This window comes from Rattus rattus, chromosome 2, assembly GCF_011064425.1.
Source record: "Rattus rattus isolate New Zealand chromosome 2, Rrattus_CSIRO_v1, whole genome shotgun sequence".
NCBI classification, from domain to species: Eukaryota; Metazoa; Chordata; class Mammalia; order Rodentia; family Muridae; genus Rattus; species Rattus rattus.
In genome coordinates this window covers 73,774,726-73,796,735 of record NC_046155.1, presented here as the reverse complement: position 1 = coordinate 73,796,735, position 22,010 = coordinate 73,774,726, and the positions used below count along the sequence as shown (strand labels likewise).

Genomic DNA, 22,010 nt, shown 5'->3' with positions numbered 1-22,010 from the left:
TGCAATTCAGTTTTCAGTCTTTAAGACTCAGCTCCAGTGCTGCCCCCTCCAGGAAGCCAACCGGGGTCCCCTCAGTCTGGGTAATATTTTCTAATGGTCTCTGCACCTCTTTTTGCACACGGCCCACTTTAATGTTTGCAACTGATCGCTGGGTCATGTTTTCTCTTATACCTAGCAAAAGGCTCAGGTTATCCCCCTCAATTATATTTGTTGAGTGACTAATCCACTGAATGAATGAGTGAGTGAGTGAGTCGGTGAGTGAATGAATGAATGAATGAATGAAGAGCGAGTCAGTGAGTGAATGAATGAATGAATGAAGAGCGAGTCAGTGAGTGAATGAATGAATGAATGAATGAGTGAGTCAGTGAGTGGATGAATGAACGAATGCCAGTCTGTACTCCTCATATGGATCACATGTTTAATTCTTAGTCTACTCAGACTAATCGAAGCCAGAAATGGAGGGCTCCCACTGGTGTCCTGTAGGGCGGCGTCTGTCCTCTCTCCTCCTGAGGCTGACCCACACTTCAGGGTCAGGGGGAGACTTCTGCCTGTACAAAAGACTGAGGGGGGTGAGACAGTCAGGGGATTTGCATCTATCCAGGAAAGAATTGGGGAACCAGAAAAATATGTCATGAAGTCATTTCGAGTAGAGCAACTCTCCGTGGAAGAGTGTGGGCTGCCTTAGTCCCGTCTCAAGCCATTTCATCTCGACTTGCTCCCCCCACCTCTGAGTCATGCTGACAACTTCCCTCCTGGTCTCTGACCTCCTGACCACCTTTCTTCTCATTTGCTCCTCCGGTGACTTGGCAGACGTTTCCAAGTTGCTAACTGCTCAAAGCCTGCCCCTGTTCTCCAGTCATGAGCTGTACCTGGACAGCCTTTCTTCTGCTGAAGGGTGAGCCTGGGCCCCGGGAGAAGAGGGACTGGGTACTTGTCCTTAGTGAGCTGCAGGCTGTGGTTGAGGGATCAGGATCTTGGTAAGGAGAGTGACTTGATGTCGGGGGGAAGCTGAGACATGGGCTTTGGATCTGGAGTTTGGGGAATGAGAGAAAAACAAAGAGGTCATTTGGGGGAGAACCCAAAAGATCCTGAGAGCGAGGCGAGATGGCCTTGACAACCACAGATCTCCGAAGTAGGCGGAGCCCATACATTGCATGGTTTTTTATAAATCCTCCGTGGTTTCCAAGTTTCCCTGGATTCTCCTTCATCAAAGCCCCACAGAGAGACATGGGAAAAGCATGTTTTCAAGCGGCGATGCTCACTCTGTGGAAACAGAACTGAAATTTCACAGTGGAAAGTGACTCATGAACTAGGGGAAGGAGAGGCGAGAGATGAATCCGGAGTCCAGGGCCTCTGGGGATATTGAGTGTGGAAGAGAGACAAGGGAGTCAGGAGCCTGGGAGATGCGGCTGAGGGGGGTGGGTAGGAAGGTGGTCAAGAGGGAGGGGACCTTCTCTAAAGCTTCTCGTGCTTCCCCAGTGTTTGTTTCTTGTCTCGGCTTCAACTTGGATGCGGAGAAGCCGACACGTTTCCACATGGATGGCGCTGAGTTCGGACACAGTGTGGTCCAGTATGGTGGCTCCTGGTGAGGACTGGCGGTAGCTGTGTAGAGTCCTGTCCCTCCCCAGCCTCACACCCCAGTGGCATCACCTGCATACTTTTTCTTTATGGAATGTGGCACTTTTATTTGTGCTATGAATGTTTTACTCAAAACAGGCCTTTAGAATAATTTCAGATAACGTTTACTGAGCGCTTACTGAATACCTATCCAGAATTTAAATTGAACCTCCATTTTCCAGAGGTGGAGTCAGCTCCCTGCCGTGGCTCCCAACAGCAGCACTCTCTGTCTCCTCACAGGGTGGTGGTTGGCGCGCCAAAGGAAATAAAAGCCACCAACCAAATAGGTGGCCTCTACAAATGTGGCTATCAGACAGGCATGTGTGAGTCCATCTCCCTCCAGGGTAAGTCACAGCCCTGCCTCAGGCCTAATGCTGAGCTCCTAGGTGTGTGTGGCCTGTGTAGAGTCCAGGAGTCCCACTGTGGCTGCAGCTCTGTCTATAAACCCAGCCTCAGACACGCTCCTGAGCCTAACCATTGGAGCTCCATGATGCTGCAGCTCCCTTACAGTCTCTGGACGTCTGCTTTACCCATGGGGTCTCCCTGTTAGCTGGGGGAGGGGGTGTTGATGAGACTCACTCATCTCTTATATAACGTCTTCTGTCCTCAAGGGTGACTATGCACATTTCTATCTCCACAGTGCCCCCAGAGGCTGTGAACATGTCCCTGGGTCTGTCCCTCACTGCCACCAACCCTTCCTGGCTGTTGGTGAGTGCCCTCGGTCTTACAGGAAGGTCTTGAGGGAAGGAATAGGCACCCGGGGCTGCTGGGCCTGGGGTATTATGAAGGCTAGAGGTGCAGGGGTTGGAGAGTAGACCAACAGAACAAGCTCCATTCATCACTCCCCTCTGTCCCAAGGCTTGTGGTCCTACTGTGCATCACATATGCAGAGAGAATACATACTTGACAGGGCTCTGCTTTCTACTGGACTCATCATTCAGGCAGAACCAGAACTTCCCAGCTGCACAGCAGGGTAAGCCAGCCACCAGCTCCTGTGGGGTGGTCCGCACATTGGCGTCTCGGCTTCAGTGGGGTACATTCCTCTCCAGAAGGGAGGCAGGAAGAAAGAGTCTGGGAAATACACTGCCAGATGGCACAGCGGGAGAGACACTGCTGGTCCTCAGACCTAGCCTGTCGTTGTCTTGCACCTGTCAAATGTGACTAGTAAACGGGTGGAACTTTGCAAGCACCGCAAGGTGACCCATTTGGTACACGGCGGTGCTGGTGATATAAGCTGCTATTACTCTTAGAATGAAAGTGTAGAGGGTTGATTTTCCAGTGGCTGGTTAGTGCAACCGTCTGGGACTTGCTGATAAAGGTGCAGTCTGAGTTGGATGCATATATGTTCTCCACCCGTGTGCGTGTGCGTGTGCGTGTGCGTGCGTGTGTGTACTAGGTCAAGACATGGGTCCCGGCTTTTCTGGTCCTGGTGGAGGACGAGGTGAAGGAGTGTGGGCTTTTCCAACAGCAGACAGAGGCTGTTTTCTGGTTCATGCTTACTCTGAGGCCCTTAGGGAAATGGATGGGCATCTCTTACACGAATCCCCTGGATTTAGACTCCACCAACAGACACGTCAGAATGCTTGCCCCTGTCTTTTGAGAGAGACACAGAAAGGAAAGGCTGGGAGGAGTGATAGGCACGTCTACAGAGGCTGTGGACTTGGTTCGTGGGCCTTATCTTCTTGGGTGCTTCCACCATCACGTGGGGGGGGGAACAAAGAACGCTGTGGTTAACAGCACCCGTACTCCAGAGGGTAGAGTCCATTTTCTTGTGCTAGAAAACTTTCATCTGAATAAAGATTCTAATATTGCCCTGAAGAGGAATATTAACTGAAACTGAGAGCAAGACAGAGGTAGTGTATGGCTACCAGGGAGGACATTGAAAATACCTAACAAAAATAGAGTGTAGCACTAGCCAATAAGGACACGGGCTGGCCACAGACCATGGTCCTTTCCCAGATGGTTGTCATGGGGAGAGACTGTTGCTGGCTTCTGGGGAGGAACTGAATAGTCGACGTGGAGGAAGAAGGCTCTTGGTTTCTTTTTTTTTCTTTTTTTCTTTTTTTGGTTCTTTTTTTCAGAGCTGGGGACTGAACCCAGGGCCTTGCGCTTCCTAGGCAAGCGCTCTACCACTGAGCTAAATCCCCAACCCCGGCTCTTGGTTTCTTGCTACTGGGACTCCTGCAAAAATGCTTGCATTTTTGTATCTCTTGGGCTGGCTTGGGGTAGACTGTTCACGGTTGTAACCTCTTTGTGAGACTCAAAGGCCTTGTCCATATTAGAGGACGAGGGAAGAGAGAATCTGGACTTACAAGTGGGACTGGGCTGTGACTGTCAGACTGAGGTGGGTGGAGGGTTTTGGGAAAGTGAGTTTTGAGGCCAGGAGATCTTGTGAGTGTCTCTTGGAGGGTCAGAGCAACGTCCTTTCCTAGAGTGTCCAAGGCAAGACCAGGACATTGTGTTCTTGATTGATGGCTCGGGTAGCATCACTTACACAGATTTTGGAAAAATGCTGGCCTTTGTTAAAGCTGTGATGAGCCAACTTCAGCAATCTAGCACACGGGTGAGTCCCCGAGGAAATGCAAGGCCCAGGGACTTCTGGGAGGCTTGCTGGGCTTGCTGGGGAGGCTTGCTGGGCTTGCTGGGGAGGCTTGCTGGGCTTGCTGGGGAGGCTTGCTGGGCTTGCTGGGGAGGCTTGCTGGGCTTACTGGGAAGGCTCGCTATGACTGCTGGGAAGGCTCGCTGGGTATGTTTGAGGAGTCCTGGGGAATCTTAGCCTTCACTCCTACGCGCTTTTCTTAGTTCTCCCTGATGCAGTTCTCCCATACCTTCTGGATACATTTTACTTTCAACGACTTTATCTCCACGTCAAGCCCTTTAAGTCTGTTGGATTCTGTTAATCAGCTGAGAGGGTCCACAAGAACAGCCTCGGCTATCAAGCATGTCATGTGAGTCCAGACTTCCCCAACATCTTTTCCCAGAGCATCCAGGGTGCCCTTTGGGCCTCATTTGCCTTTCCAAGAGAGAAATGGGAAGAACCTGAACTGTAGCCTGTTGACTCCCTTGCCAATTGGGGGTTTCTGAGTGGGAGTGGGGCCTCATACAGGAAAGGCTATGTCCCCATTTTCACAGTCAGTCGAAGTCAGTGTCATTTTATCCACAGACCTCCACACTCTCCTCTTTCTTGATAGAACAGAGCTGTTCACCACTCAAAAAGGAGCTCGGAAAGATGCCACGAAGATCCTCATTGTCATCACTGATGGGAGGAAAGAAGGGGACAGGTTGGATTATGGTGATGTCATCCCCATGGCGGAGGCTGCAGGCATCATCCGTTATGCAATTGGGGTAGGACACAAAGAAGGTTGCCCACCACTTCCTCCTGTAACTTCCTCTTGAAGCAGCTTCCTCTAAGGGTAAAAAATGATTTTCTCATCTCCTGCTGCCTCAGATAAATGGAGTCAGGGGAAGGCTCCTTCAGCCTGGGGACCTGTGACCCCATTGCTGCAACTCTCCAGTGCCATTTGAGCCTTATTTAGAAAGAATCTCCAAGGCTGTCTGAAGAGTTTTTGGCGTGTGATAGCGCATGTAACGCCTTAGCCACGCTTGTCTCAATCGTGGTGAAAGCATCTAACAGAAACACTTAAGGGAGAGACGTCTTTTATTTGTCATCCCTTGAGGGTTTCCTGAAGGTATGCAGCAAGATGTGATCGCATACCCCTCCATTTCCTATTTCTCTCCCCTGACTACCCCCAGCGTCCTCCAATCCCCGCTTTCCTAATTTTGTGCGTTTTTAAAAGCAACCAAGTCCAATTAGTGCTGCTAAATGCTCATGGCTGTGGAAGCCAGGGCACTGGGAACCCCTGCTCTCAAGGGAGGATGACTCAGCCCTGCCAGCCATGAAGTAGAAATAGCTCCGTGGGATGGAGCTCAGATATCACCTCTCCCATATGTGTGGGACTTTGGGCTAGCCTGATCTTACGTGGATCTTGTGATGGTAACCACAGCTAGTATAAAGTTCATGAACGAAACAAGAAGACAGTACTTCACAGGGCTCCTCCTTACTCTCCAGCCCTTACACTCTTCCTCTTTCGGGGTGGAATCACTTATTTTTGACTCATAGTCTTGGAGGCTCTGAGTCCATGATGGAGGAGAAGGAAGAGGAGGAGTTCATGGTGGTGGGAGTGTGATGTCATGGCAATTCACATGTGGAGAAACAGAAAGGAGGAAGAGAGAGAGAGAGAGAGAGAGAGAGAGAGAGAGAGAGAGAGAGAGAGAGAGAGAGAAGAGAGAGAATGGTTGTAGGATAGCATTCAAAAAGTTCATCCCCTACTTTCGCCAGCCAAGCTCCACCACACAAGTTGCTCAAAACATGGACTCACAGGGGACTTCTCAACTTTAAGCAGTGCAGGGCACGTAGACCTAGGAGAATTTCCATTCTCACTGGGTTGGTCTTTGCTGGGGACAGGTAGGACAGGCCTTTTACCAAGCACAGTCCAGGCAAGAATTAAAGGACATTGCGTCGTCGCCTTCCCATGAATACGTGTTCAGCGTGGAGAACTTTGATGCTTTGAAGGACATTCAGAATCAGCTGAAGGAGAAGATCTTTGCCATCGAAGGTAAGTTAGCAATGAAGCTACCTGCTTCCCTCAGGAATCCTCAGGAATCCTCAGGAATCCTCTGGAATCCTCATGCATAGGGTTTCCCTTTTTCGAACCCTCACGAGCTGGGCACCATTCCTTGTTGTTGGTCTCTGATCTTATTCTCCTGAGAAGTCTCCTTGAACCTGGGAAATATCTTTCTTCCTAAAAGCCAACCATCCTGCCTTCCCCAGGTACAGAGACGCCAAGCAGCAGTTCTTTTGAATTGGAGATGTCCCAGGAGGGATTCAGTGCTGTGTTCACACCTGTGAGTTGATCCCCATCGAGACTGCTGATGAAGGCTGTGGACAGGAGGGCACTGGAGGGTGCTAGCTGGCTAGGTGTATGGAGCCAGGGGAGGTCTTCCTTAGAACTAGGCTGGCCCTGCTCAGCCCTGGCATCCTTTCCTCCCAGGATGGACCCGTTCTGGGGGCCGTGGGAAGCTTCAGCTGGTCTGGAGGTGCCTTCTTATATCCCCCAAATACGAGACCCACCTTTATCAACATGTCTCAGGAGAATGTGGACATGAGAGACTCCTACCTGGGTAAGAGGCGGCTGTGGGAGGGGAAGGGCGGATTGAACTGCCTGAAGGCAGGAGAAGCCTTGGTGCTGAGGTCTGGGCTCCTCAGGTTACTCCACCGAAGTGGCCTTTTGGAAGGGGGTTCACAGCCTGATCCTGGGGGCCCCGCGTCACCAGCACACGGGGAAGGTTGTCATCTTTACCCAGGAAGCCAGGCATTGGAGGCCCAAGTCTGAAGTCAGAGGGACACAGGTTGGTGTGGAAGGAGCCAGAACGTGAGAGTGGGCAGCGTGGCCAGGGTGGGGGAGGGGATGACAGGGCTTTGGTGCCTATGATGAGGTTGTGGTGCTGGGAGAGAGGCGGGACCTGGCCGAGAGGGGGCATCTTTAGATGACTTCAGGCTCGGCCCCCAGATCGGCTCCTACTTGGGGCCTCTCTCTGTTCTGTGGGCGTGGATAGAGATGGCAGCACTGACCTGGTCCTGATCGGAGCCCCCCATTACTATGAGCAGACCCGAGGGGGGCAGGTCTCAGTGTGCCCCATGCCTGGTGTGGTAAGTGGCCAAGGGTCCTGGCTGATGGGTGTGGGTGTGGGTGTGGTCTGCCCAGGTTGGGCCTGACACTGCCTTTGCTCTGCAGGGGAGCAGGTGGCAGTGTGAGGCCACCCTCCACGGGGAGCAGGGCCATCCTTGGGGCCGCTTTGGGGCAGCTCTGACAGTGCTGGGGGACGTGAATGGGGACGATCTGGCAGATGTGGCTATTGGTGCTCCTGGAGAGGAGGAGAGCAGAGGTGCTGTCTACATATTTCATGGAGCCTCGAGACTGGAGATCTCGCCCTCGCCCAGTCAGGTGAGGCCCAGTCACTATCTCCCAGGTCTACAGTAGCTTCCTCTTTGTTTCTCATTTCTTTCACAACAATTGTCTTGCATGACTTCATTTATTTCTTGGCTAAGCCCTTGAGCCTTTCGCAGCAGGTAAAACCCACACAGTTGAGACATGAGACGACTAACTTCTGCAACGCCTTGCTTTGACTTGAGACTCAATACTTGAGTAGTTTCCAAACTGCACCCGTCATAGCCCATGCTAGGGACACGAGTCAGTAGGACACCTCTCTCACAGGGGTGGCTTGTACGAGGTTCAGTACAAACTAGGGGGATTCTTGTCCCTGGGCTCAGCATTCTGCATCTCAGTGGCTCCTCCCTGATCACCAGCTCTCGGTCTCCCTTCATCTCCTTAAATACTCTTTAATTTCATTCCATGCTGGTAATCCATGGTCCTTCCAGCTACCTGGGCGGGAGCCCTCCGACACAGTGGTACAGGTTCCCTTAGAAAGGATACCTGCTTGCCTTGGCAAACATCAAAGCAGTCAGACAGGCGGGCGTCCCAGCCGACATTTCTCCAAAGACAACCTTTAACTAAGGCCAGCAGACACACTGGGTGCTGAATGCTCAGGACCACTACCTGTGAGGTGCCCACACACCACCGAGGTGACTGTAACCTCACACCCATCAGCACAGCTGGAATCGGGAGGGCCGAGAATCACCAGGGCCAGCTGCACACTCGGGCCCTGTGAGTGAGAGTGTGAAATGAGGCGGCCGTTTTGAAACAACGTGTTAATGTCTTGGAAGCGTACTTGTTTATAGAGTTGTCAACGGACCAGACAGTTTCTTGCATGAGGGAACTGAAAACATGTCCTCGTACAGACTGCATAGAATGCCTTTTCAAGCATCATTCACGATTAACAGACAAAATGTAGAAGCAACCTATATGTCCATCTGCCTATTAGCAGATAAACTAAACATTTATCCGTGAAATGGCGTGTTACTCCACCATGAGCAGGCTCTGCGCATGAGCCCCGGAATCCTACACTAAGTAAGAGAACCCAGCTAGAAGAGATCCGATACTGTATGGTCACATTGATATGAAATGTCTCCCGTAGATAAATCTATAGAGACAGCAGGTAATTGACTGGTTACCACAAGCGTGGGCATAAGGGGAAATGATAGCATGGGGTGACTTCTAACAGGTGCCAGATCTCTTTTTGAGGTGATAAAGTGTTCTAAAATTGATCGTGGGCACGGTTTTACAACTCTGAACACAGAGCTGTGAGGTGAAGTGGTCAATGTGTGAATATTTATAATGGTTGTTTCTTCCATCAGAAAAGCACAGGGAAGAGCCCTGTTATTCTGCCAACACTGTTATTCTGTGTAACATGGGCCAGGTCACTCTTGCTAATTGAGATTGAATTTAGGAGTGCTAAGAGATTAGTAAAACCTTTGTGTGTTATAAAATGAATTATTTTTAATATAAATGTAAGGAGCTGTATTCTTTTACCTTAGGCTAGCCCCAGTAACTACATAGAGAAACCAAGATTTATTCCGAGCAGCACCTCTAAGCTGAGCAGTTAGATCATCTACCTCTAAGTGATCTGATTACCTCCCAGCCATTACCCCAGTGTACTTGCTTCTCATTTTTGGCCTGGCTCTTTGGGCTGCTGGTGTGTTTCTGTGATCTCTCTCTGGACTCCTTCCTCATGGCTCCAATTCCTCCATCCTCCTGGCCGATCTGAATCTCCCTCTCTCCCTTCCTCCTTCCTCTGGCTGGCAGACATGCTGCCCTGTTCTCTCCTCTTTCCAGCCATTGGGCGGTCAGCATTTATTGACAAGGCCGAGAATAAATGGTAAGGATTGTTTACACAAACCCAAGAAGGAGATTCTTGGTATAAGCATTACAGCGCCATGTCCGAATTGAAGCAAGATATGCGGGCAGAGAAGTAAGCGTTTGACTAACACAAGGGTCAGCTTTACACAGTGCACATAAACATTATGCCTACAGTGTGCTTCTGCCTCTCCTGCCTCCCGTCTCTCTCCCTCTTTCCTAGCTGCTGTTCTGTGAACAGCTCTACCCTTCCATACCTTCTCAGTCATAGTGACCTAAGACCGTGAGCCAATTAAATCCTTCCTCCTTTTTAGTTTCTTAGTCAGGAATTATTAGTCACAATGGCAAGAAAAGGGGCCAGTTCGCACCTCTCTGTGTTTGTCTGTAAACTGGTGATCATGGTAGAGCGAACAAGGCACACCTACCTGCTGGTGTGAGCACCGAGCGTGTGTGTTCCTACACGGCTCTCAGGCGAGTGCCCAGTCCGTTATTATGTTGATATGGTGAGCTGCGCTTGTTATAACTGTTACGATAGTTTAACAACGAAATGAGATCTAAAGAAGGTATGCGCCTCAGGGAGAAAAACTGAAGGTGCATCCAGTTCACACCGCTTTGTGGGTAAGAACCTGGAGGCTGCAGCTGATGCGAGGCCGTGGAGGGATGCTGCTCACTGGCTTGCTCTCCATGGCTTGCTCAGCCTGCTTCCTTATAGAACCCAGGACCACAGGCCAGGGGTGGCACTGCCTGCATTGTGGTGCCTCGCCCCAATGTATCATCAAATGCCCCACAGACTTGCCTACAGGCCAGTTATACAGAGGCCTTTTCTCTAAATTTCCTTCTTCCCACATGAGTCTAGCTTGTGTCAAGTTGGCAGAGACTTGTCAGCAGAGAGGGCAAGGCCATTAATAGCACAGTTCCACTAGGCTGCTTGGGAAGGTGTGGCGAAGCCTGCGATTCTCAATTAGGAAACAAGCCATAGCTATATCGTAGCACTCTTTCCCTCAGACCGACTCTTTCTCTCTTCTGGGCAGAGGATTTCAGCATCCCGGATCTTCTCCACGCTCCAGTATTTTGGACAGTCACTGAGTGGAGGTCAGGACCTCACCAGGGATGGACTGGTGGACCTGGCCGTGGGGTCCAAGGGACATGTGCTGCTGCTAAGGTGAGCACACTTTCCTCAGACAATCCCCATCCATGCTAGGTTCAGTCTAGGGCCTTTCTTCCTACCTGGAGGCTGTGGTCCCAGCAGCCAAGAGCCTCTCCTCAGCCCAGTGTTCTGCCAACAGGACCAGACCGATCCTTAGGATGTCGTCAACCATTCACTTCACACCTACAGAGATTTCCAGGTCTGTGTTTGAGTGTCAGGAACAGGTGACCCGTGAGCAGAGACTGGGTAATGCCACTGTCTGCCTTCGTATTTATGAAAGCTCCAAGACCCAGCGACGTGAGTTTCTTCCTTTTGATCCTGACCTTGGGAAGCCTCCAGCCCAGGATTTCTGTCTGATGACATAATTTTTGGCCCTCTTAATCTTCCTTGTGTTCCACTCTCCCTTACAGGTGACCTCCAAAGTATTGTCACCTTCGACCTGGCCCTAGATCCTGGCCGCCTGAGTCCCCGGGCCATCTTCGAGGAGACAAAGACACAGGCGCTGACTAAAGTTAGAACCCTCGGTCTGAGCAGTCACTGTGAACCTGTGAAGCTGCTTCTCCCGGTGAGAGGATCTACATAGGTTGTGGGGAGAGGCTGTTTGGGAGCTGGGAGCAAGAGCAAAGTAGGAACCCAGCTTGTTCTGAGCCCCAGATCGGGCCTGCAGGGTCTTTAACACCTGTTAGCTAAACAAGCAAATGAATGACTCCAGCTGGGTGCAGCCGCCAGGGGTCACCCAGATGGGGTTGAGAACAGGGTTGCTGTGTGGCCTCAGGCTGACTCAGGCAGGCATTTATTGATCATATACTCATGACTGTCTACTGAGACACGCCAGCAGCCGGGGACAAAACAGTTATTTCCCACAGAGAGTTCCCCAGGGATGACGGGGGACCCAAAACGAATTTCTAGATAGTGAATGCCAGGTAGGGATAAATCTTACAAGGACAGAAAACCAGAGAAGAGAATAGAAAGCTTTCATGAGGGGCCATTGAATAAAGTGAGAGAGCTGTATGGGGGAGGGGAGGGTGGACCTGAGACTTTCTGCTCTGGTGAAAGCTACAGGCACTTCCTGACCACAGATAGGATTGCTCTAACCCCCCTGACATATGCAGAGATAGGATACTGCCAGGAACTGTGCAAGGAGCTTCCTCGGAAACCACCCTTCAAATGCCTGTCCTTTAGGCCTGTGTGGAGGACTCAGTGACTCCTATCACTTTGCGTCTCAACTTCTCTCTTGTCGGAGTGCCCATCCGTTCCTTACAAAACCTCCAACCCATGCTGGCTGTAGATGAGCAAACATACTTCACGGCCTCTGTGAGTCTGTTATTCATGATGTCGGGGCTCGACGGGGACCCTAAGGCGGGTTTCCTTTTGGGGTATGATGCTTATTAGAAGAGTGATTAACAGTATGAACAGATATCAGCAGGATGGGGGCTCTGAGGGGAGCTCAGGCCTACGCGGTAGAGGGCGGACCCGGTCTTATTGGTCTCCGAGGACGAGAAGGTTTCACGCCATGTGGTTGATGAGTGAGTAGCTCACATCTGGCCTGAACCTGAAGAGGACATCCTCAGATCCTGCATTATGGGAAAAGAATGTGCAACCCCAAGGGTGTGGGGGTGGTGAGGAGGTGAGACATCTAATTGAGGCTGTGCTGGGGTTCGGCAACTGAGCCTGTGAACTTCCTTAGGGGAAATAAGAACAGGGCTAGCCATTTTGCTGAAGCCCGAGAGACTGGGATCCGCTAGGGAGCGAGAGTCAGAGAGGCTCTGCTAGGAGCGTGCTACTTCCTAAGCACTCCGGGAAGAGGCTGCCCCATGTGGGCGTGGCTTGAGCAACCCGTGGGCGTGGCTTGAGCTGCCTATGGAAGCCAGACCCAATTCCCATGTCATCCTTTTCTCAGCTTCCCTTTGAGAAGAATTGCGGAGCTGACCACATCTGTCAGGATGACCTTGGCATCATATTTGGCTTCCCAGAGTAAGTTCTCACTCCCTAGATCTTCCCCAGAGGTCAGGATCTGGGGCTCTCATCTGGGGCTCAGAACCCAGGCATCTAATTAGATGTCTATCTTTCACCCTGCTGCCACGCATTTCATCCCCAGACTGTTTCTAGCCTCAGTCACACGATCATCTCTTCCTTCCCAGCTTGAAGACCCTGGTGGTGGGAAGTAACCTGGAGCTGAGTGTAGCTGTGACAGTGACTAACGATGGGGAAGATTCCTATGGAACCACGATCACTCTGTTCTACCCAGTGGGTCTGTCCTTCAGACGAGTCGCAGAAGCCCAAGTGTTCCTTCGGACGGAAGATGTGAGTGGGTTGTCCTAGGTTGGAAGCTTAGGCTGGGTGGCCATTACTTAACGGTCTCTGGTGGGTCAACGGATCTTAGCCAGCCTTGTTTGGATGGTGGGGTTGTATTGTCTGGGTCTTGGTGTCTTCTAGCACCATATTTTGAAGACACTGAATATAAGAAGTGAGTTCCAGGGTCAGCAAGGTAAGGACAAATGGCTGCCAAGCCTAATGACCCAGAAACCACATGGTGAGAGAAGAAACTTGACACATGCAAGATATCCCTAATCCTCCTCCATGTGCCAGAACCCAGGGGTACCATCCCCCCCTGTCTTTGGCCTCCTTGTCCTGTGTTCATGTAATAGTTGTTCTTTTCCTGAGACAGAGACTTGCTGGCCTAAAACTCACTATGGGGCCCAGATTGGTCTTGAGTTCACAATCCTCTGACTCACCCTCCAAAATGCTAAGAATGTAGGCATATATCGCCAAACTAGGAAAATGCTTAAAAATATTGTAAAATAAAAAAAGTTAACTTGCCGGATACTCTGGCTTGGGGCCTGTCAAAATTTTCTCAGTGAAGGCAGAGGGGAAACATTTCCGAGGCTTGGACCATGTTGCTTCTTCCCCGGACTCTCAGTTTTACCTTGATGGTGGCAACCACTGATGGGGTTCTAGAAGACAAAACTGGGACCATAAAACGTTTTAAAGAAACAGATTTTTTTTTCAAAAATGTTATTGTTAAAACAATTTTAGACTTTTACTGAAGTGGTCAACCTTAAACAAAACTCCCTAAGAGCACCATCAAAAGAGCCAACCAACGCTGTAACTCTTGCTTCGTCTGTTTCTCTGTCTCTGAGCCAATGTCTCGTTTAGCCCAGGCTGCCTTCAAATCCAAGTAGCCGAGGCCTGCCCTAAACTCCTGAACCTCCTGCTTTAACTTGCCCAGTGCTGGGATCACAGGTGTGCCTCACCACACCTGGGCTGCTTTTATTTGCAGAAATATTTTCAAACAAGTACTAGACAATGGACCGTTGCTGTCTCTTCATTTCACTCTGGAGTTCTGAACAGCAGTAACATCTAATGTGACCCCAAAGTCGTTACATCACCCAATAAAGTGAACCATTCTTGACGTTTAGAAGCATAGTCACACTTCTCCAATCCTCCCCCAAATTTCTTTTTACACTTGGTTTATTTGGATGGGCGTTTGGACTGGGCTCATAGATTTGCTTTGCAGGTCCGCCATATTTCTTGATCTGGCATCCCGAAGTGGGAGCACATTTTAATTACCTGGGAAAAACACACCAGGAAAAGCAATAACCCACTGCAGCCTGTGGATCTTTGTCAGATAAAGCGGTTAGGAGACAGCTCAGGAAGAGAGAGTATGACCGCCATGTTTGTTAGGCAGCCTTTGTTGATCCTGTTGTATGTGATTTGATAGGTCTTGTGGTTATATTAAAAATAACCTTGTTGGTGCCGAGTAGACATTGAGATGTATTGGGATTAAAACAATATGATGTATAGGAAGTGCCTTAAATTATTAAGAAAAGAAAAGAAGAGAGTAATCTGTAGGAACAATAGGAAAATGTTGGTAACGTCTGCTGAGTGACAGAGACAGCGGTTCATAGCCTACTCTCTGTCTACTGAGCGTGCTTGAAACTATCCACAGTAAAAGGCCTTCAAAGGTAACAGGAAACTGGCCTACAATCCCAACACTTAGAGCCTGAAGCAGGAGTCTGACCACCATGAGTCTGAGACTAGGTTGGGCTGTCTAGCGAGTTCTACAACAGCCTAGGCTACAAAACATAAGAGGAAGAATAATAAAAACCCAACAAGAAATGAAGGGTGAGGGTTTCTAGTGACTAGACCTTCTACACTGTAGTCTACATTGATCCTCAAGCAGATCCCATTCTCTCTAGAACACTAACAAGCATTTATCTCCTGTATGCTTTTGGTCTTGCTTTTAACTAGACCCAGCAGTGGCAGCAGTACGGCCGGCATTCCCTGCACCTCATGTGTGACAGCACCCCAGACAGGAGTCAGGGCATCTGGAGCACCAGCTGCAGCAGCCGACATGTCATTTTCCGGGGAGGCTCACAGGTGAGCCTGGCTTCTGCACACCCTGTCCCCTGTCTCCATCCTCCTCACCCCTCTGTGACCTCTCCACTTTCTTCCTCAGATGACTTTCTTGGTAACTTTTGATGTCTCCCCCAAAGCTGAGCTGGGAGACAGGCTGCTGCTAAGAGCCAGAGTGAGCAGGTAAGATGGCCAGGCCCCCCTCAGGGGTGGGGGTGTCCTCATTCCAATCCTCACGTTACGTGCTCCACCTCTGTTCCCAGTGAGAACGGCGTACCTGAGACCAGCAAAACCACCTTCCAGTTGGAGCTCCCAGTAAAGTATGCTGTGTACACTGTCATCAGCAGGTACATTCCCTGGACCTCAGAGTAGTTCTTCTTCACTTAGAAATAGTGTATGCAAGGGTCACCACTGATCGTCTGGGATAGTTTAGGTTTTGTTGTCCTTCTTTCCAGTGGGAGAGGACACTAATAACCATGCTTGCTCACCAGTGGACATTTGCTATGGGCTGGTTTTGACACTAATTGTGAAATCATTATCACGACAGCGTGCATTTAATACAGGTTGCAGGTCTCAAAAGGCTTTGAAAATCCGCAGGATTTTCCTGGGTTCTCTAAGGTGTATGAAACACACCCTTGCGATTGACGTTCTCAGAGCCTAACTGGAGATCGAGGTTACAAGCACTGTTCTTTGGTTCTGTGACCTCAGTGACATGGCGTGCCAGTCAGATTTCCATCACTACAAGAATTCGGAGCAACCATGAAATGAAAAGGGCATATTTAGGCTCACAAATGGGATTAGCCCATGGCTCATCAGCCCAATGCTTTGGGTCTGTGGTGATGTTGCTCTCATCTTGTGGTAAGAAGGCAAAAGAGAATGCAGAGGAAGGATTTACGGTTTCCAAGTCTCCTTTTGCAGCACTCCCTCACTGATCTAGAAAATTCCCAGTGGGGTCCACTCTTTAAAGGCTCCCCAACCTACTCATTGTGCCACTCAGAGTGCCAAGCCTAAATGTAGGGAGAGGCTTCAAGATGAAACTATAAGCAGTGGGTTCCTAAAACAGGACAAAGGTCCTTTCAAAGGAGGGTCATCGAAACGTTGGTGGGTCTATGGTATTGGACTTGACCAAAAGAGATTTTCAAAAGGGCCGTTGGTGTTTGTGTAAAACTGTTCTTTTTCATAAGAAACAGATATAGCAGAGATTCTCAACCTGTGGGTCATGATGCCCAAGGAGGTTGAATATTGTAACTATATATCAGATGTCTACACTATGATTCATAACAGTAGCAAAATTGTAGTTACAAAGTAGCAACGGAATAATTTTATGGTTGGGGGTCACCACAACATGAAGAACTGTATTACAGGGTTGCAGCACGAGGAAGGTTGAGAACCACTCCTTCCCCCTTTCGTAGAAATTAGGGGTAAAAGATGTACCTGATGAGGAAGGGCATCAGAGAAGCAGTGTAGTGGATAGGGCCTTAGGGGGACCGATGAGGCCGGGAGGAGGTCCTGAGACTAGAGGTAGAGAATATTCAGCAGATGACTTCTCAGTGTTTGCTCCATGCCAGGCACAGTGCAGCTACTTTCTATGAATACATTTAACAGAACAAACATTCGTTGAGCTACTGTGTGTCATTGATCCAGGCTGTTATGGGACCTGCCTGATTCGAGGGTCCCTTCTTGTTTGCATTTCATACTTTCATTGCCCTGCATGCTTGGGGTTCTCCAGGTAGAAAGATGCACGCTCTACGTGTGTATACAAAGGTAATTTTATGGCACTCTGCAGGGAGCCAGAGATAGGACATACCACTTGTAGACCTATGTGGTGCTACAGGTCAGTCATACTTAGAGAGGTCCCCAGGGCAGCTGGGAACATTTGGGAGGAGTCCTTTGAGTAGAGGAGAAATGACGTAAGACTGTTGCTATATGGATGAAGGTCGGGCAAGTGTCAAAGACAAAGCAGATTGGGACCTCTGCTGAGTGCTTCCAGGTCACCATCAGAGAAAGAATTCGAACCCAAGAGATGTAAGGAATTGGGAGCAAAAAGTACACATTTGAGTGGGAGCACAAGCTTCTCACGAAAGAGTGTCACCAGGCATTCTGGAGCGCTTGTCTAATTGGCCAACTGCAGTAGAGAAAAATCCCCCTTGAGGGTTTACTCACCTTCCATCCTTATATGGGTCTGTCTTCAGATGCATGATGGGAACAGCTAATCCTATATGTTAATGACAAGCGATGCCATTTAATGAAGAAAAATTGGTTATGATCCCATTGGTCAGCCATGTTGGTCCTAGTTGGCTGGGGGCGGTCTTGTTTGCTGTTTGAGCAGGCACATGGCCCTGTACTACAGTGGGCTCTGCAGCTATTATCAATTAACCATGCAGGTCTTTCTCCTTTTCCCCCGGGCCCTGCTAGCCTGCCTCAAGAGTAGGAGTTGCGGGTTAGGATTTGGAGTATACAGGCAAAGGCCATGTACATGCAGAATGGAGCAGTGAGGGACAGAGGTAGGATTAGCCGGTAGGTGAGGGACCTTGTGCCCTTGTACTTCCAGGCTTGGCCCAAGTATGTCTCATGAAGTTTTGTTACATTGAGACCTATGGAGGAGTTAACTGGATCCTTAAAAGCTTCAGGGTGATAAAAGGCAAGGAAAGTTGGGGAAAGGGCCTGAGTGTAAGGGCCTAGGAGTCAAGCTTGGATGGAACATGCGGTCGACAAAACTTGCTGTGTCCCACATGTGCGAGAAGGATGGGAGTGATAGCTGAAGTGTAGAAATGGGGCAGGCGGTGGTCCCTGCTATTCCAGTGAGTCAGTGGCTTGGCTCTTAGGTCTTTTCCCTACACCTCAACCCAATCTTTCCCCAACTATATCCTCTGGCAGGCCGGCTCCTGCATGCTTCTTTTCACCCACCCTGAAGCTGCTCCCACCCCCTGCAGCCTCATTCCATGCCATCCCATATCCAAATGATTACTTGGATCATCATGCTAATTCCAGACCCTCCTCACGAGGCCAGGTACAACTTTACGACTCTTCTCTTTCCAGCCACGACCAATTTACCAAGTATCTTAACTTCTCAGCCTCAGAAAAGTCGAGGGTCAGTGTGGTGGAACATAGATTCCAGGTCAGTGTGGGGACTTGGGAGTGAGGGGACTGGGAAGTTGGGACAGAGGAGCCTGGCACAGGCTTTGCCATCAGTGCCTTCTGTACAGGTGAATAATCTGGGGCAGAGAGACTTGCCGGTCAGCATCAACTTTTGGGTGCCCACAGAGCTGAAGGGAGAAACGGTGTGGACAGTGATGGTCTCCCACCCTCAGGTATGGCTCCTTGCCTGACGCCCTTGCCTTATATCACCTGTGTTACTTATTGAGTCCCTGTTGCAGCAGCTAAAGTCTGGTTCTCTATTTGCCTTCTAGAACCCGTCCACCCTATGCTATCAGAATAGACTCAAGCCAACACAATTTGACTTCCTGACTCACATGCAGAAGAGTCCCGTGCTGGTGAGGAAAACTGGGACGTTTAAGCACATTAAGCTATGCATCAGAGGAGCTGAGAGCTCACTTTCTGGATGTCAAATGGCACCTGAGTAACCAGCTCTATTTACGTCTGCTTGTTTCTTTCAAGGGCCACAGCTCAGTGCTGTCTCCTACCCAGACTTACTTTCCTCTGTCTGATACGATTTCTCTGTCCCCAGGACTGCTCCATTGCTGACTGCCTGCACTTCCGCTGTGACATCCCCTCCTTGGGCATCCAGGACGAACTTGACTTCATTGTGAGGGGCAACCTCAGCTTCGGCTGGATCAGTCAGGTGTGTAGCCAATGGCAGAGCTGCTCCCCCGGCCCGTGTGTGCCTGATGGGTCTGGGGCATCCTTGGGTCAGGGCGGTTCTTGAACCCTGAGCCGCCTGCCCCAGATCTAATTCCCAGCTCTGCCCCACCCTCTCTTTGGCAGACATTGCAGAAAAAGGTGTTGCTCGTGAGTGAGGCTGAAATCTCTTTCGACACATCTGTGTACTCCCAGCTGCCAGGACAGGAGGCATTTCTGAGAGCCCAGGTAGTGACTGTGGCAGGCGGGAGCCAGGCTGGTGAGAGGGTCTGATGTTCAGTCTGTAGTGTTAGCTGCGGGATTTGCTAGCCTGGAGGGAGAATGAATGAAGGTCACTCAAAATGCATGGATGCTTCTGTAGCTCAATGCTAAGGGCAAGGCATTGGCAAGGAAGAGGGAATATCAAAAGCTGGGAATCTGGGGAGAGTGTGAGGCAGCATGAGACAAGGGGCTTTCTAATGGGTCCATCTCCACCAGGCAAAGACAACGCTGGAGATGTATGAAGTTCACAACCCTGTCCCTCTCATCGTGGGCAGCTCAGTGGGAGGTCTGCTGCTGCTAGCTCTCATCACAGCCGTACTTTACAAGGTGAGCGAATTGTCCTCCTACCGCAGGATTTGATCCCGTTCCTTCTACAGGAAGAGCAAGAGCTCACGCTTGAGTGTGAGGTACACTGTCACCGGTACATGTCGTGTGAGTAAACCCCCTCCACCCAGTTTTCTCTCGTCTGTGCCTCTTGTCTCTAAGACACCTGCGCATCTCTCTCCTTTTCTTTCCCCCTACTTCTCTGTATGTTCCTTTCCAGAAGAACAGAGCATAAGCTCAGGCAGGGATGAATGTTGACACAAGCCCCAGGGGTGGGCTGGGCCTCGGTCTTTTTCAGTTTGAGGGTGATTCAAGCCACAAGTTTTGCCCATGTCTGAATGATACAATATGTACTAGGTTATTTGAAAGTAGTAGAGTGGGGTTGGGATTTAGCTCAGTGGTAGAGCGCCTGGGTTTGGTCCCCAGCTCCGAAAAAAAAAAAAAAAAGAAAAAAGAAAGTAGTAGAGCTTCAGAAATGCTTACTCTTTCTTTCCTTTAGTTCTCTCTCTCTCTCTCTCTCTCTCTCTCTCTCAGTTTCTTTCTCTCTCTTTATTTGCATGTGTGTGTTGTATGTCCATGAATAATGTGTGTATGCATACATGAGTGTGTGGGCACACATGAGTTTATGGGAACACATGCATATGTACATGTGTACATGTGAAGGCTATCTGAAAGTGTTGGTGTCTGAAAGTGTTGTTTCCATAGCTTTCTACCTTCTATATTAGGGCAGAGCCTCTCACTTGAACTCAGAGATCATTAATCTGACTATTCTAGTTACCCACTTCGCTCCAGGGGTCCCCTCTCTCCACCTCCTGGGTTCTGGGCTTTCATGCTCATCAGCCTTTATGTGGGTTCTGGAGAACTGACCTCCAGGTCTCACCCTTGTCAGCGAGTGCTTTACCTCACTGCGGACCCTAGCTCCTCTCTTTCTTCTTCCTTCCCACAGGCTGGTTTCTTCAAACGTCAGTACAAGGAAATGTTGGCGGAAGCAAATGGCCAGTTTGCCTCCGGAAACGGGAACCCAAACTCCCAGGTTACCCAGCAAGAACTTCCCTCTCCATCTTCTTCGAACCTGCCCTCCTGAGAGGTGTCCCAGGACTTGTACTTTCCCCTAAGTCAGTCCTAACAGCAAAGAAGTGTTGCAGCAGGAATGCTGGGACCAGGCCAACTTTGCTCTCTGTGTCTTATCTGGGAAGGGTCACTGTCTGGTCAAAACTTTACCTGGAAACTCAGAGCACAGAGTCTCTGCTATGGCCAAAGAACTTCTGTAGGAATTTCTACCTAGGGATACATAGGCCGCTCAGTGGCCCCTTGCCTTGCTGGCCACTAATGAGCTTTCTGTGATGGAAGTAGCCATTCATTGTTGTCTATTTCCAGTGCCTCCCGTCTGCTTTCAGGACATTAGAACTGAGTTCTATCTCAAGGAGGCGAGCGTCAGACACCCTGGGATGCCCTGTGCTTCTATGTTATCCTCGTTTCTAGTGAAGTATTAACACCAGGTTGTAGCTTTTCTTGGAAACACCTAATCCCAGCTCCCTCAAACTGAATTAGCAAGGAAACATCTGGGCAATGTAGCTGATGGGAATGGATTTTAGCCACAGTGTTGCTAGCTGGGAAGAACCATCCTATTGTCGTAGGAGGGACATTGCTCTAGAACAGTTCTAGGTCAGAGAAGGCCTATGCCACTTTGCCCCATGACTCTTTTTTGGGAAGACGTAAACAAACATCTGTTTGCCCATGATAGACCAAAGAAACTATTCCACCCAAGTCTTATCTAGAAAGCAAATGAGGGAGCTTGCAGCTCAGTTCCAGCTTGGTTCCCCATGTTTTACAGCCTTCGTGTGGTATCTTCAGCAGTAGAAACTTCCCATTGAGCTCTAACATGCAACTAAGGCAGTGGAAATAGATTTTATGCCTTTGGGGCAGCAGGGAGCTCCTTGACTAGTAACTCATAAGGAAGTAAACCATTTTACGGATCCCTGGAATGTCTTTTCCAATAAATGTAGTGTGTCTTCATTCAAACGCTTTAACTGCTGTTTCACTGTTCCGTCAAATGCTGACCTCAGTCTAGGGGCATCTGAAGATTAGCATTATATAAGGAAGCGGTTTCCCTCCCTGTCCTGAGCCTGTCTTTGCAGTGGATGTGGATAATGTAGACTCATGGCTGTTTTTGATGCTAAGACTGTAGAGTGCTCAGCATTAAACAGGTCACTTACATCACCCTTTCCAAGGCTCAGGGGACATCCCAGGAGTGGAAAGGATGTAGGAGCTGAACAGGAGAGAGGAGGGTTGTAAAAGGCTATCTCACGACGTTCGTGAACAAAACTGAATGAGTAAATAGTCACAGAGAAGGTGCCCTGCCCTCCCTAGGGGAGCTAATGGCACTCCAAGGTTGCTGGAAGAGAAGTCTTCCAGGGTCTCTGTGCTTCAGTGGATTGCTCCACACCCACAGCCGTGCACTTGCCTTGTTAAACCCAGTGGGTCACAAAGCAAGACCAAAAGACAAAACAAAACCACACAACAACAGTAGGATGGGACTTGTGGGATTAGTGGGTTGGTTGGGTGAATAAGAGGATGAAGGGATGAGTAGAATTGAGGTGTATTCCTGGGTGGCCCCAGGAATAACCCACACCTTCTCCACGCCGGAAGGCCTTGCTCATGCAGCTTGCATG

General features: G+C 49.7%; 1 protein-coding gene across 2 annotated transcripts; it reads left to right on the top strand.

Moving 5' to 3' along the window:
- Positions 1–805: 805 nt before the first annotated feature.
- LOC116893889 (integrin alpha-X) lies at positions 806–21,368 on the top strand. Of its 2 annotated transcripts, XM_032895608.1 has the most exons (30): positions 806–895; positions 1,480–1,585; positions 1,858–1,961; positions 2,258–2,325; positions 2,476–2,590; positions 4,050–4,180; positions 4,420–4,565; positions 4,809–4,962; positions 6,083–6,233; positions 6,449–6,522; positions 6,669–6,798; positions 6,884–7,032; positions 7,175–7,327; positions 7,413–7,622; positions 10,463–10,593; positions 10,718–10,875; positions 10,989–11,143; positions 11,761–11,892; positions 12,479–12,552; positions 12,720–12,882; positions 14,830–14,958; positions 15,038–15,117; positions 15,198–15,281; positions 17,974–18,052; positions 18,141–18,245; positions 18,345–18,428; positions 18,623–18,736; positions 18,880–18,981; positions 19,231–19,341; positions 20,285–21,368. In XM_032895608.1, the coding sequence occupies exons 1-30, from the start codon at positions 859–861 to the stop codon at positions 20,420–20,422; spliced, it is 3,567 nt and encodes a 1,188-aa protein (XP_032751499.1). In that variant the 5' UTR covers positions 806–858; the 3' UTR covers positions 20,423–21,368. The 2 variants fall into 2 exon arrangements, with proteins under 2 accessions (XP_032751499.1, XP_032751500.1); XM_032895609.1 differs by lacking the exons at positions 6,083–6,233; positions 6,449–6,522; positions 6,669–6,798; ... (17 more) ...; positions 19,231–19,341; positions 20,285–21,368 and having other exon boundaries at positions 4,814–4,935.
- Positions 21,369–22,010: the final 642 nt, after the last annotated feature.